This window comes from Myxine glutinosa, chromosome 5 (assembly GCF_964187855.1).
Source record: "Myxine glutinosa chromosome 5, kmMyxGlut1.1, whole genome shotgun sequence".
NCBI lineage: Eukaryota > Metazoa > Chordata > Myxini > Myxiniformes > Myxinidae > Myxine > Myxine glutinosa.
The window spans coordinates 128,206,850-128,222,521 of record NC_136265.1 but is presented as its reverse complement, the minus strand read 5'-3'; the positions used below and the strand labels follow the sequence as shown (position 1 = coordinate 128,222,521).

At 41.5% G+C, this 15,672-nt stretch overlaps 1 protein-coding gene across 1 annotated transcript in view; it reads right to left on the bottom strand.

The window, feature by feature from the left end:
- Positions 1–15,672, bottom strand: part of LOC137427114 (troponin C, skeletal muscle) — a 50,017-nt gene that overhangs the window by 21,232 nt on the left and 13,113 nt on the right. The window contains exons 2-5 of the mRNA XM_068116297.2: positions 8,737–8,763; positions 4,489–4,546; positions 3,800–3,943; positions 1,626–1,740 (exon numbers count right to left, since the gene is read on the bottom strand). Coding sequence (XP_067972398.1) covers positions 1,626–1,740; positions 3,800–3,943; positions 4,489–4,546; positions 8,737–8,763 — 344 coding nt within the window. The remainder of the gene's footprint in view (positions 1–1,625; positions 1,741–3,799; positions 3,944–4,488; positions 4,547–8,736; positions 8,764–15,672) is intronic.

The following is a 15,672-nucleotide window of genomic DNA, read 5'->3' as shown; positions in this document are numbered from 1 at the left end:
TTACTTTTAATGATGTTTATATACGAATCAAAAAGAAGATAATTGGCTTTGGGTCGTCCTTTCTGCATATCTCGTGGGATTGTGAGTTGGAGAGATGGCCTTGATGGCAGGGAGGGGGTTGGCATTCTCTCAAGCAGGGATTCAACCCATGTCATTGTAAAAGGTCTTTGTCTGAGGTCAACGAGTCCGATCGGTGCAGCTGTGCAGCGATCGGTGCAGCCGTTTGTGCGGCACCCAGGAAAATAACTTTATGCGGGAGTCCAAACCTGAAAATGCTGGAGGCCAAAGCTGAAATTGGAAAAACAATATAGCCTATTTTACTCCAGGAGATCCCAGGATTACCCACCCAAAATATCGTTGCGATCGGTTCAGCCGTTTTTGCGGTACCTTCGAACGGACAGACAAACAGACTGACAGACATTTGGTGAATTATAGTAAGATTGCCATTCATAGGTTACCCTGAAGCATTTAGAATCATCCACAAAGTATGGCTTGCCAATACATGTAAATTAGGCCAAACAAGGCAGGTAGATTATCCCTCTCCTTGAGGGTCATTTGTGAGTATGCTGGGTTTTATTGATAATCCAAATGGTAAATCCCCTGCGACTAGCTTAGGTTCAAGAAGCTGAGAATCCAAATGCTGAATGTTTCAGTTTTTACTTGGATTATAATCGACAACCTCCAGGGTGCCAGTCCATTGTCCAGCCTGTACCCACAATTAACATCTTGAAGGAATTGGACATTTGTCTCAGTCTCACGAGATGCTCATCATGGCAAGTTTTGCAAAACCAAAACATATATCATGTACCATGCTCCATGCAAAGCATCGGTTTAGCCGAAGCAGTTACTTGGCGAGAGTTACCATCCTGATTGCGTGGCGTCTCTGACACCGGAAGTCAGAGAGCTAGAATTTGGCTGGGGTGCTGTCAGCCCAAAACAGAATTTACTTTTTTTTTCTTTTTTTTTTGGCTGGAGTGGAACCACCTTTCGAGGCCATTTTCCCCACATAGTAGGGGTTGGCCTTTTTTGGGCACTGTGGCCCCCTTTTTGAAGCAATGTTTTATGGCCAGATGCCCTTCCTGCCGTTAGTCGCCTCTTGCGACCCACAGGGAATTACCAGTGAACTGGTACTCAATTTGCCGACCTCGGAAGGATGACAGGCTGAGTCAACCCCCCTGGCGTTAATTCAGCGATCAATCGGGATTCGAACCCAGGATCCTAGCATCCCAAGCCGGTACCCTAACCGCTAAGCCAACACCAGGCTTTTTTGGCTGGAGTGCTTGTGTATTATTTGTTCGACAATAAATTCCACTTGTTGAGCGATAATGCAGTGAAATCAGAGCAAACCCTCTATGTACTTGTATCTCGGAGCACCCTTTGAAGTCAAATGATGTGGTCATGACGATCATTCAGCAGCAGGAATGAAACATGTTAAAGATTTATGAAGGCAGAGATCGTATAGGTTTTATTCCTGCAGGGACAACTTATGAAAAGGCTTCTACAAACATTACTCAAAAGAACAAGCACATCGGTTCGCAATAAACACACGGACATTATAAATGGAGTTCAAGCGTGAGCTCAGCGCTTGATGAAAATGCGCAGTGCATGGTCTTGTATTCACTGACCTGTCGAGGATGCGGAAAGCTTCTGCTAGTTCTGCTTCTGATGCCCCCTTGGTGTCCTCTTTCATCTGTCTCACCATCATGACCAGGAACTCCTCAAAGTCAATGGTGCCACTGGCTGAACAAAATAGGCACAAAGCATGAATTTCCTTCTCAACTTAGTCTTATTGGATGTGTTTGCGACAAATACTGGAAGAAGGACATAGGAAGTATACTCTCTTCCAGCCAAGGCCTTCTACGACTCTGTGAGTTTGATCTAATTTGTCAATTGTCCAACCCGGATGTACGCAACTGATCCGTCGTTTTCTCTCCTATGGATCTGTCAATGACCAAACTTTCCACCCAATCCTTCCTGTTTCTCTTCCACCCCTTGGCTGCTCATCATTTTCTTGGCAATATCCATATCCCTCTGGATAATGTTGGAGAGCGGCCTTCGTGTCCCGGAATCTGGTTGTTCACTCAGGCACACTTAGAGGGACCGTAATCTGCGCTCTCACAAAAAGGATTAGGCTGCCATCCCCATAGCATCTGATATTGATTTGGCCTGGGAATACTTTCACTAAAGCTCATGTACTAATTTATTGCATCCCATCTGTGGCTGACGTATCCATATTCTCGGCCAAGGTACGCCGATTCCGGTGGTGAGGCGGTTGCGGTCAAACAGCATGCTTTCTCAACATGGAAGTTCATGGCAACTTTAGGTCTCTGCATGGTTTGCACCAAGTGTGTGTCTATCCCTAGCCAAGCCAGAAAACGTTATCAACGTCCTCAACTCTCCAACTACCCTCCTTCCACAAAACATTGGTGGTGACTTGTAAAGTGCATCTCTGGTGTGTGCTTCCCCTCCATCCTCTCACTCACCACAAGCAACCTCAACTTAGACACCACTCGAGACAAGGCAGAATGTCTCAACTAGTTTGCTTCCAAATATTATGCACCTAACCTATCGTCTGTCTCCACCTTATGCCCTTCTCATCCCCATCTAATTTTTTCCTTTTGTGTTACGTGATTGCAGCTCGTGGAAGAGAAAGAGCAAAATTGAAGGAACAAAATGGAAAGGGGGAAACGAGAGCAGAGTAGAAGTGAGCGTGAGATCAGATCAACAGGAGGTTGGGGGTGAACAAGGTGCACACAAGGTGAATGAAGCACAGCAAGAAGAGCGAGGGAGAAGTGGGGATGAAACAGAAAAGGAGCAAACCAACCAACAACTAACAGACGAAAAAGGATGAAGGAGAGGGGAGGGATCACAATGACCTGGAAAAAGAGAAGTGGTTGGGAATGGAGTAATTAAGGGTGGAAGAGATAACGAGTATGGATGGGGGATGACCTGAGGTAGTGGTAAGCGGCAGTGTTGAAAACCTGCAGGGAAGAATGGGACTGAACAGGCTGGGGAAGTTGGTTCCACAGATGAGAAAAAAAGAGGAACAAATGAGTGGAGTGGAGCAGTGAGACTGGATTTTGGGAGTTTAACAAGAAGATGGTTGGTTACTGGTGGACCATGTACACCCTGCAGAAACCTGGGAGGGACGGAGCTTATATATATATATATATATACTGTATATGTGTTTTGGTTTTGTATACAAAATACAAGTTTCCAGGGTTACCACTGCACCTGTGACACTATCTATAACATGGCCTACGTTGAAATGAATTCTGTCCAACTCCTTTTTCACATGTTGAACAGGCCATTGTCAACTTTCTTACCTTTCTCTTTCTTCGCCACTCATCGTAACCTTCGTTTTATCAATGTCGGTCTGTAAACCTTTCTTACTTATTGCACTTTCTGATTTTTGAAACATCTATTTTGCTTCTTTTGCACTTTCCCATTTTACTCACAATCTTTTGCACCTCCATTGACACTAGCTATCATTCCAATAGATCCTCGTTCGATCAGGCTGATGTTTTCTCCCTTCCTCTCTTTCTCTACTCTCTTCCTGTTGTTTTTTTCCCTTGTTTGTGTCCAACTGTTGTTCCATTGCCCCCATTGTGGTCACCACAATTTACGGCGGCCCGTCTCCCATGAGCCTGGATTTTGTATCCATACATTTTATGGAGGAAGTTTTCTCAGTCTTTGTATGTTATATTTTTTAAGAACAATGATCTCAACATTCTGAACATTTTGCAATATGTGCCATCACGGTGTATCATAGGAAATCACAACAATCTTTGCAACTCACCATCCTCATCAACCTCTTCAATGACAGCATCCAACTCTTCTTTTGTGGGCTCCTGGCCCAGCAACCTCATGACCTTCCCCAGTTCCTTGGTGCTGATGTCCCCTCCGCCATCTTCATCAAAGAGGTCAAAGGCAGCCTTGAACTCTGAAATGGATTGGTAAAACAATCAGCAGTTTTCCTTTTTCTGACTTCTCATCAAAAACAACAACAACAGGCATTTTAAGGCCATTTTCCCTGCTAGAGCGGGGGTTAGCCTTGCGGTCCCCATGACAATCTTCTCCATTTTGTCCTATTTTCTGCATCTCTCCTTGTTAACCCCCTTGCCCACATTTCTTCTTCCACCATCTTTAACCAAGTCTTTCTTGGTCTTCCCCATCCTCTACTTCCTTCTACAATCATTTCCTCCATCACTCTTCTAAACCAGTCACTTTCATCCTTCCTCAACACATGACCAAACCATCTCAACCTGTTCATCTTCACAGCATCAATCACAGGCTCTATTCCCATCATCTTTCGCAATTCATCATTTGTCTTCCTCTTTCTCAACGATACTCCGCACATCCACCGAACCATTCGCATTTCCACCCTTTCCAGCCTTCTCATCGTTTATCTAAAATATAATATATATATAGTATATGGAAAATGTCTAATCAACCTAAAGTTTGTGTGTGTATACACCTAAACTTTACCTGCAATCTGTTCTTCTGACAGGTGTGAACGAGCATCTGCCTGTGCCTCTGTTCCTTGCTGAAAGCAAATGAAATTCATTACTGAGGTAGGTTAGTTCTATTCCATGTTAATGGGATGAAACAAACGTATTGGATTTGTCATAATCATACAATGTCCAGAGTGTGTAAATGTTTCAGAAGCTGGAACGGAATCCTTCCAGGGCTCAAAGCTTCCGCCATCTTGTTTTTTATATAGGTTTTCTATACTGTGTTGTTTTATTGTTCTTGTGTCTTTGTTCTAAGAGCTCTTTTTAGGACTGTCACTGAACACCAGACAGCCTCTACTTGTAGTTTGTTTATTGTTTTATTCCCCAATATGGTTTTCAATATTTCACCGAGGTTTTGCTATATTACTCCCATTGTTCCAACTATCACTGATGCATGAGTGTATCTGATCCCCCTTCCAACCTCCTCTGCTCGAAACTCATGCAACTTGGGCTCCCCCGGCTTACGCGTTCTGTGGTGATAGCCTGGCAACAACCTGGAAACAGGGAGGAAAGACCACAACGTTGAATCCAGTTTGGACCCTGGCTTGTTTTGTGCTGGAAAGGTTTACTTGAGAGATCAACTCTTATTGAAAGGGTAAAGCTTATTTGGGATGGCCAAAACATGGACAGGAGAACAGAAAGAGATTGACAGGAAATGGTGCGAGATTGAGCAGAGGGAAGCAAAGGATCAAAGAGACCCCGCTGTGACTGCCCAAAGTCCCCCAAATCCGAGGGTCAGTGAGTCCTCCCCAAGTGCAGGCCCACCAGTCCCCCAACTCCTCCTCAAGCCCACCTCTTTCTGAGTTTCCAAGTTACATTAATTTATTTATCAAAATGTAAATTGCTATTATTAGTCCCCTACCGGTGTACACCGGAGGGGACTATAGGTTTGCACTCCGTCCCTCCGTCTGCCCGTCCGTCACACAAAGAACAGTTTTCCGGATTAACCCTTGGATGCAGTGATTGGGCCTCGGATGCCCACAAGGTTGTTTTTTTTGTTGCAAAAACTATGCTGTACAATTTGTTTTGGGAATGAGCCTCATTTTCACCGACTTTCATGTTGTTACACAAAATTCAGTGACACATAAAAAATATATATGTATTTCATTCAGGTTCATGGGAAAATCTTCATTCTTCACTTATAACCTGAAAATCCGACATGAATGCAGGCCTGGGGCCTTTGAGGCCCCGCATAAATGTTGTTGTACTACTATGTTATATCATTATTTTCTTGATATGAGCCTCATTATATGCTCCTATAACTTGGTTACAAAAAATTCGGTGACAAAAATATGAAAATTTAAAAACTTTACACGAATATATTCGTGGGGCCTCCGAGGCCCAATGGCTGCATAGGTGTAGGATTTTTGACAGTTGTGGTCATATACATTCTAAATAAAAGGATTAGTGAATCATATTTTTTGAGCAAATATTCCTCCATGAGCCTCAACCTTTTAGAGAAAAAAAAAAGTTGAAAAACCAAGAACAAAAAAAAATTTTGCAAAAAAAAAAAGGAAGATTAATTACTTGTATGGGATTCTTCCAACTAATAGGATCAATGATTCACATTTTCTGAGCAAATACACATCCATGAGCATCGACTTGGATTGAAAAAGGATATGAAAGAAAAAAAAATCTATAAAAAACAAACAAAAAAAAACATTACACAAATACATCCATTGGGCCTCCGAGGCTCAATGGCTGCGTTTATGTAGGATTTTGATGCCTGCATCTAAGAGTTAAACCCAAAAAAAATTCGGGTTCTACCGCCATTTTCTCCAGCATCTATTACATCACGCTATCTAACACATTACATCAGTTATTCGTGTCTGTTGTGTGTGTGTTCATCATGACGTCTTTAAAAACATTAAATTTCCGAGACAAATTCAGAGACAAACTACGGTAAAACGAAAGACTTGTTTTTCTATTCATAGTGCGATTCGTGTTCAAAATATAACATTCAATTTAAATAAGCTGTTCCTCGATCATAAACTGCTAATGCAGACAGACGGACGAACAGACATGAACCAATATTGCTTAACCCCGCTCTTCGCTTCGCGTGCACAGGGTAACCAACCACACTCTATGACAGAATGGCGTCAGAAGCCCCGCCCACCAGAACGTGATGACATCATCCAAAATGGTGAACACTTTGAGAGAAGTGTACTTTCGACTGGGCCGAACAGAATAAATGGAGTTGGACATAAATTTGATGCCAGAAGCAGAACTGTAAGATCGTTAATTTTGCCTACAAAGTTTGGGTTGATGTGTGAAGCCGTGAGAGAGGAGAGACAGACATTGTTCTCTTCTTGGAGCGACAGAGACAGAGAGGAGAGACAGACAAAAAGAACAGTGTTCTTTTTATTAATACAGAGTATTGAACCAGTCACATGAAAAAGTAAGTACACCCCATGTAAAGTTTTGACTTTTTCAACATATTTCAACATACAGCTATTTGATCTTCATTTCAACAATATTGATTGATAAAGGTGATATAATATAACAAATATCATGAAACATTTACATTTTGTAGTCCATTGTATAATTTAAATAAACATAAATGCAAATTTCGCATGTGGAAAAAGTAAGTACACCCTTGGCTCTAATAGGTGGTATTGCCCCCTTTGGCAGAAACAACCTCAAGTAGGCGTTTCTTATAACTGTCTACCTGTCTCTGACATCGACTGGGAGAAATTTTTGCCCACTCCTCCATGCAGAATTCTTTCAGCTGTGCGATGTTTGAGGGGTTTCTTGCATGCACAGCTCGTTTCAAATCCCCCCACAACATCTCGATGGGATTTAGATCCGAGCTTTGACTTGGCCATTCCAGAACCCTCCATTTCTTTCTTTTCAGCCATTCCTTGGTGGATTTACTGGTATGTTTAGGGTCATTGTCATGTTGCAAGGTTTACCTTCAGTTGAGCCTCAACTTTCCGACAGATGGCCTCACATTATCCTCAAGCACCCTCTGGTACAATGAAGAATTCATTGTGGTTTCTATGATGGTGAGCTGCCCAGGCCCTGATGCAGCAAAGCTGCCCCAAACCATAATATTTCAACCACCATGCTTTACAGTTGGTATCAGGTTATTGTGGTCAAATGCTGTCTTTGGTTTTCGCCAAATATGTCTTCTGGTACTGTGGCCAAATAGATCTACCTTTGACTCATCTGTCCAGAGCACATTGTTCCACAAGTGCTGGTCTTTGCCTAGGTGTTCATTGGCAAACTTTAGTCTTGCCCTGATGTTCTTTCTGGACAGCAAAGGTTTCCTCCTGGCACACCTCCCATGTAGATCAAATTTGTGCAGCCTCTTTCTAATGGTAGACTCGTGCACTTTGACATCAACAGTGGCAAGAGCTACCTGTAGGTCCCGTGATGACATTCTGGAGTTCTTAGAGATTTCTTTCAGAATCTTGCGGTCTGCTCTCATGCTGAACTTGCTGGGGCGGCCTGGCCTGAACAAGTTGGCAGTTGTTTGGAATCTTCTCCACTTGTAGATGATCTTCCGGACAGTCGAATGATTGATTTCAAATTGTTTGAAGATCTTTTTAAATCCCTCCCCAGACTCGTAGGCATCTATAACTTTCTCTCTGAAGGCCTCAGAGAGTACTTTTGATCTAGGCATGGTGACGCCGCACACTTCAACAACAAAGACCAAACCAAACTAAATGTCTGAGGTTTAAATAAGACAGGTTCCTCCAAGATCCTCTCCAACGATGTTCTAATCATTTGCACCTGAGCTGGTGCACCTGATTCTAATTTTAGGTATTTGAAGTAGTGATAAATGTAGGGGTGTACTTACTTTTTCCACATGCGAAATTTGCATTTATGTTTCGTTAAATTACACAATGGACTACAAATTGTAAATGTTTCATGATATTTGTTATATTATATCACCGTTATCTATCAATATTGTTGAAATGAAGATCAAATAGCTGTATGTTGAAATATGTTGAAAAAGTCAAAACTTTACATAGGGTGTACTTACTTTTTCACGTGACTGTATATGTCAAATTAAGATACATTTTATATGCTCTTTTAATTGTACGTTTTTGCATGCCAAAAAACAATTCATGCCACCTGTGTTAGTCGGTGGTGCTATTATTTTTTTACATATTTATCTCATCAACTCCAAGCAGGTTCTGTGAGTTAATCGTGATGTCCCAAACTTCTGCGACATGTTAATGATAGCATTCCAAAAAATAGGTAAATGTAGTCCTACCTCTGCAGCAGCTTCATCTGACGTAGTCTGCAATTACATATCATCATGAAAGTTTGACTTCAAATGGTGTTACATCTTTCAGAACATACACAATTATGCAGCATCTTGAGAATGAATATACGTTGTTAATAGCATGGTATTTTAGACCTGAAACACAAGATGACGCGAGAAAAAGGATGTCGGCTAGGAGCTACAGGGAGTGATGAGGAGGAGAGAGGAAGAGGATAAAGGGGAATGAAGAAAGAGGAGGGGTTTGGGAAAAAGGAAGACAATGAATAAGTGCAGAGGAAATAAACAAAATGGATAATGTATACTTTCGGCGTTTAGGGAATTTTCTTTGATACTTTCAGTTTAATTACTCATCATACAGGCACCATACAGACATCATACAGACACCGTGGTCCCCAAAAAGGGGAACACGGTACCCGAAAAAGGCCAACCCCTGCTCTGCAGGGAAAATGGCCTCTAAAGGTGGTTCTTCTAAAGGTGGTTCATACAGACACAACTTAATACTAATTATGTATGAAGAATACCTTTCTTAATACAGATTTCAGCTATTCACTTATTGTACACCGCTCCTTTCCTATGCCATCTCCGGGCCCTGCATAACATCATTGCCGGGCACCGAAGGGGGCTCGGCAATGACGCACGCTGAAAGGGAGTACTCAATTTCACTCTGGTTGTTGTACACCTCTCCCTCCCAATACAGCGATACCGTCATGCAGCACATAGAGACGGCATTGGGAAGGAGAAGTGTACAATTATAATTGATTGATTAATTACGTAATTAAAATAAATAAATAATTGTAAAATAATTGCTTAATCAATTGGCTAATAGCATACCTCAACCACCAATGTTTCATCCAAAGCTGTAACTTTTTTGAAAAATAATTAAATAAGTCATTAATAAAAAAAGGAAAAAAAAAGATTAATCAATTCTTATACTAATTCAATGACTTGATTAATCAATAAATAAAAAATATCCTTTATAGCCATATCACTTGGTCACTGTCATGTCCAAATATCAGCTTCCTAGCTCAGAAGGTGCCTGAGATATTGCCCAGGTGAGAAAGAAAAGAAATAAGTGAGTAATAACGAAAATAAATAAATAATCGTAAAATAATTAAATTATTAATCAATTGACTAATATAATGCCCAAACCACCACCATTTCATCATAATCTGTAACTTCTAAAAAATTAAATAATGAAGTCATTAATCGAATAATGAATCAATGAATTCATTAATCAACAAATCAAAAATATCCTTTATAGCCACATCACTTGGTCACTGTCGTGTCCGAATATCAGCTTCCTAGCTCAAAAGGTGCCTGAGATATTGTCCAGGTGAGAAAGAAAATAAATAAGTGAGTAATAACGAAAATAAATAAATAATCGTAAAATAATTAAATTATTAATCAATTGACTAATATAATGCTTAAACCACCACCATTTCATCCGAATCTGTAACTTCTAAAAAATTGAAATAATGAAGTCATTAATAAAATATTTAATCGATGAATTAATTAATCATTAAATCAAAAATACCCTTTGTAGCCAAATCACTTTGTCATTGTTGTGTCCAAATATCAGCTTCCTAACTCAAAAGGTGCCTGAGATATTGCCCAGATGAGAAAAGAAATAAATAAGTACTTAATTAACCGATAATAACCAAGTAATTAATCAATTAATTAATTAACCAAAAAACAAAAAAAGCTTTTTTTTTGCCAAAGCATGTGCTCCCTATTGTGATGGGATTTCAGCTTCCTAGCTCAAAGGATGGCTGAGATATTGCCCGGACAAATTCCAAAATAGTTGGTCGTTGCATTCAGTTAGCTGATATGTAAATCCTATTCAAATTTAAAGTTAATCGGATGAAAATTGAGGATTTTAGAAACTTGGCCTATGTTGACCTCAAAATATTTGGTGTTTGAAATCAGTGTCCAGATATGCAAATCCTCTTAAAATTTCAAGTCTTCTACCGACTCCTCTCTGGCCGAGTTCCCCCAGCTCTGTCTGTGCTCTATCCCCCAAGTATTCCTGCAGGACACACAAGATCTGTCAGCAACCCTCTTCTGTGAAACTGCCAAAATCAAGACTCTGGTCACCTTCATCACTCTTTCATTCCTCTTTTCTTCCGCCTCTGGAACAAACTCCAACAATCTCTTCAATCCCACTCCTCCCTCCAGGTCTTCAAAACAGCTGTTCACCACCATCTCTTATCTTCCCCCATCCAAAACCTTGATCTTTTCTACCCCCGTTAAAACACCCCAAAACCACCTCTTTCAACCCCCAACTTCTTTCCTGATATTCCTAGTTGTGTCAATTTGTTTCATACCGTGTACCCCTTCCCTCCCCCACCGGCCCTCTCTCTCTCTCTCTTCGATAGATCTACCGACGTCCCTGTGTCTCTACTGTTGTTGTGCTTGTATGTTTTCCTCTCCTCCCCCTCTTGTCTCCTGCTCCCTTTATTTATTTTATGTTTTGTGGGTCTGTGCCTGTTCTCGTGTGTAATGTGTTAGCTCTTACATGAGCCTAGACTCTGTATACAAAAAAAAAAAAAGAAGATAAAAATTGGGGATTTTAGAAATTTGACAATGTTGGTGACCGTTGGCCTATGTTGACCTATTGACCTTTTGACCCCAAAAACAATAGGCTTCTTGCCTATGACCAACTCTACCATTTGGTGATGTTTTGTGAAGATCGGTTGAAAATTGTGACCTGTAGGCGACTGACATACAGACAGACAGACAAGACAGACAAACAGACAGACAGAATAACGCACAAGACCAACCAATATACGGTATGCAAGTAACAAGAAACCGGAGTGAAAACTGAGTACTTCTTTTCAGTGTGCGTCATAGCCGGGCCCCTCAGTGCCCGGCGATGACATCATGCAGCGCCTGGAGTTGGAATAGGAAAGGAGCGGTGTACAATTATCTTGGGCTCAGAACTTAATTTAGTACGGTAAAGGTCAAAGTTTTCCGTTACATTGGAGTCATGCTAGAGGCATCTGGAGGAACAGAAATAGCCGTTAGATCAGGAATAAAGTGTGCCGGGAATAAGTGGAGAAGTCTAGGTGTTAATCAAGAAGCACAAGAAACATTCCATTACATGTAAACGTTTGAAATGATAAACCCTGTATCAGACTGGCACTGATGTATGGAAGTGAAATGTGGGCTATGCGGATCGAAGATGCAGAAAGAATGGAAAGAACAAAGAGTCAATGATACAATAGATGAATGGGTTGTCTCTGAAAGAAAGAAAGAAACAGGCTCAGAAATCAGGAAGAAATTAAAACCAATATTAGTGAAGAAGAACTTAGGATGAGAAGACTTGGTCGGAAAGGTCATGTGCAATGAAGGTCAGAAGATAAAGCCGATAGGAAAACAATAAAGCTTGTGGTAGAAGGAAGAAATCTGAGAGGGCATCCTAATAAGTGATGGATTGAAACTGTCAATAAAGACATGGAAGTTTGGGGTTGGCACATCACTGATGCTTTGGGTCGATTTATATGGAGTAATGCTATCGTTCAAACAACCGACTGAAAAAAAGGGAAAATGGTCTAAAGCATTTGACATTTTGTTGTTGTATTCTATTGACAATTTATTATTACCCTTTTTGGACTGGTTATATATATATATATATGTATACACACACACACACACACACACACACACACACACACACACACACACACACACACACACACACACACACACACACACACACACACACACACACACACACACACACACTTGAAATTATTCAGTGGCTTCAGAAATTATTCAAACCCCTTGTCTTTTTTCACATTTTATTATGTTGCAGGCTGAATTTTAAATGGAGTACATTAACATTTTTTTTGTCACTGATCTACACATAAAACCCCATAATCTCAAAGTGGAATTATTTTTTCGAATTTTTTACAAAGTAATTAAAAATGAAAAGCTGAAATGTCTCGAGTCAATAGGTATTCTACCCCTTTGCTATGTTTTAACCCCCAAATTAACCCAAAATAAGTATTAAACCCCAAATTGAGCTCACATGCATACAATTTCCTTTGAACATCCATGAGCCAAAAGTATGTGGACACCCGAACATCACACTCATATGTGCTCGTTGAACATCTCAATCCAAAATCATGGACATTAATATGGAGTTGGTCCCCCCCCCCCCCCCCGCCCCTCCCCCCTTTCCTGCTATAACAGCCTCCACTCTTCTGGGAAGGCTTTCCACTAGAAGTTGGAACATTGCTGTGGGGATTTGCTTCCATTCAGCCACAAGAGCATTAGTGAGGTCGGGCACTGATGTTGTGCAAATAGGCCTGGCTTGCAGTCAATTCCAATTCATCCCAAAAGTGTTCGATGGGGTTGAGGTCAGGGTTCTGTGCAGGCGAGTCAAGTTCTTCCACACCGATCTCGACAAACAATTTCTCTATGGACCTTGCTTTGTGCACGGGGGCATTGTCATGCTGAAACAGGAAAGGGCCTTCCCCAAACTGTTGCCACAAAGTTGGAAGCACACAATCGTCTAGAATATCATTGTATGCTGTAGCGTTAAGATTTCCCTTCACTCGAACTAAGGGGCCGAGCCCAAACCATGAATAACAGCCCGAACCATTATCCCTCCTCCACCAAACTTTACAGTTGGCACTATGCATTCGGGCAGGTAGCGTTCTCCTGGCATCTGTCAAACCCAGCTTCGTCCGTCGGATTGCCAGATGGTGAAGCATGATTCATCATCCCAGAGACCGCGTTTCCACTGCTCCAGAGTCCAATGGTGGCGAGCTTTACACCACTCCAGCCGACGCTTGGCATTGCACATGGTGATCTTAGGCTTGTGTGCGGCTGGCTACTCAGCCATGGAAATCCATTTCATGAAGCTCCCGACAAACAGTTGTTGTGCTGACATTGCTTCCAGAGGTAGTTTGGAACTCGGTAGTGAGTGTTGCAACCGAGGACAGACAATTTTATGTGCTACACACACACTTCAGCACTTGGCAGTCAAGTTCTGTGAGCTTGTGTGGCCTACCACTTCACGGCTGAGCTGTTGTTGCTCCTAGATGTTTCACTTCACAATAACAGTGAAAGACTGAGAGCATGAGGTAAAATATTCTGTGGTCTGATGAGATGAAAATTGAACTCTTTGGCCTGAATACAAAGCACTACGTCTGACAGAAACTGAGCACACCGCATCACCCATCAAACACCATCCCTACCATGAAGCATGGTGGTGGCAGCATCATGATATGGGGATGCTTTTCAGTGGCAGAGACTGGTAGACTTGTAAGGATAGAGGGAACAATTAATGGAGCCAAATACAGGCAAATCCTTGAGGAGAACTTGCTTCAGAGTGTAAAAGACGTTGTACTGAGGCAAAGATTTACGTTCCAACAGGCCAAGGACCCCAAGCATACAGCCAAAGCAACACTGGAATGGCTTTAGAACAAGAACGTGAAAGTCCTTGAGTAGCCCAGCCAAAGCCTAGACTTGAATCCCATTGTGAATCTGTGGAAAGACTTGAAGATTGCTGTTCACCAACGTTCCCCATCCAACTTGACAGAGCTTGAGAAAATCTGCAAGGAAGAATGGGAGAAACTCCCCAAATCCAGATGTGCAAAGCTGATGCAGACATACCCAAGAAGACTCGAAGCTGTAATTGCTGCCAAAGGCACTTCTACTAAGTATTGACCCAGGCGGTTGAATACTTATGTAAATGAGATATTTTTGTGTTGCATTTTTAATTATTTTGTACACAATTCTAAAAGAAAAATTCCACTTTGACATTACTGGGTATTATGTCTCGATCAGTGACAAAAATCCCAATTTAATTCATTTTAAATTTAGGCTGCAACACAACAAAATGTTAAAAAGTCAAGTCACGGGTGTAAATACTTTCTGAAGGCAATATATACAGTCACGTGAAAAAGTAAGTGCACCCCATGTAAAGTTTTGATTTTTTCAACATATTTCAATATACAGCTATTTGATCTTCATTTCAACAATATTGAAAGATAAAGGTGATATAATATAACAAATATCATGAAACATTTACATTTTGTAGTCCATTGTATAATTTAAATAAACATAAATGCAAATTTCGCATGTGGAAAAAGTAAGTACACCCTTGGCTCTAATAGGTGGTATTGCCCCCTTTGGCAGAAACAACCTCAAGTAGGCATTTCTTATAACTGTCTACCAGTCTCTGACATCGACTGGGAGAAATTTTTTCCCACTCCTCCATGCAGAATTCTTTCAGCTGTGCGATGTTTGAGGGCTTTCTTGCATGCACAGCTCGTTTCAAATCCTCCCACAACATCTCGATGGGATTTAGATCCGGGCTTTGACTTGGCCATTCCAGAACCCTCCATTTCTTTCTTTTCAGCCATTCCTTGGTGGATTTACTGGTATGTTTCGGGTCATTGTCATGTTGCAAGGTCCACCTTCAGTTGAGCTTCAACTTTCCGACAGATGGCCTCACATTATCCTCAAGCACCCTCTGGTACAATGAAGAATTCATAGTGGATTATATGATGGTGAGCTGCCCAGGCCCTGATGCAGCAAAGCTGCCCCAAACCATAATATTTCCACCACCATGCTTTACAGTTGGTATCAGGTTCTTGTGGTCAAATGCTGTCTTTGGTTTTCGCCAAACATGTCTTCTGGTACTGTAGCCAAATAGCTCTACCCTTGACTCATCTGTCCAGAGCACATTGTTCCAGAGTGCTGGTCTTTGCCGAGGTGTTCATTGGCAAACTTTAGTCTTGCCCTGATGTTCTTTCTGGACAGCAAAGGTTTCCTCCTGGCACACCTCCCATGTAGATCAAATTTGTGCAGCCTCTTTCTAATGGTAGACTCGTGCACTTTGACATCAACAGTGGCAAGAGCTATCTGTAGGTCCCGTGATGACATTCTGGGGTTCTTCGAGACTTCTTTCAG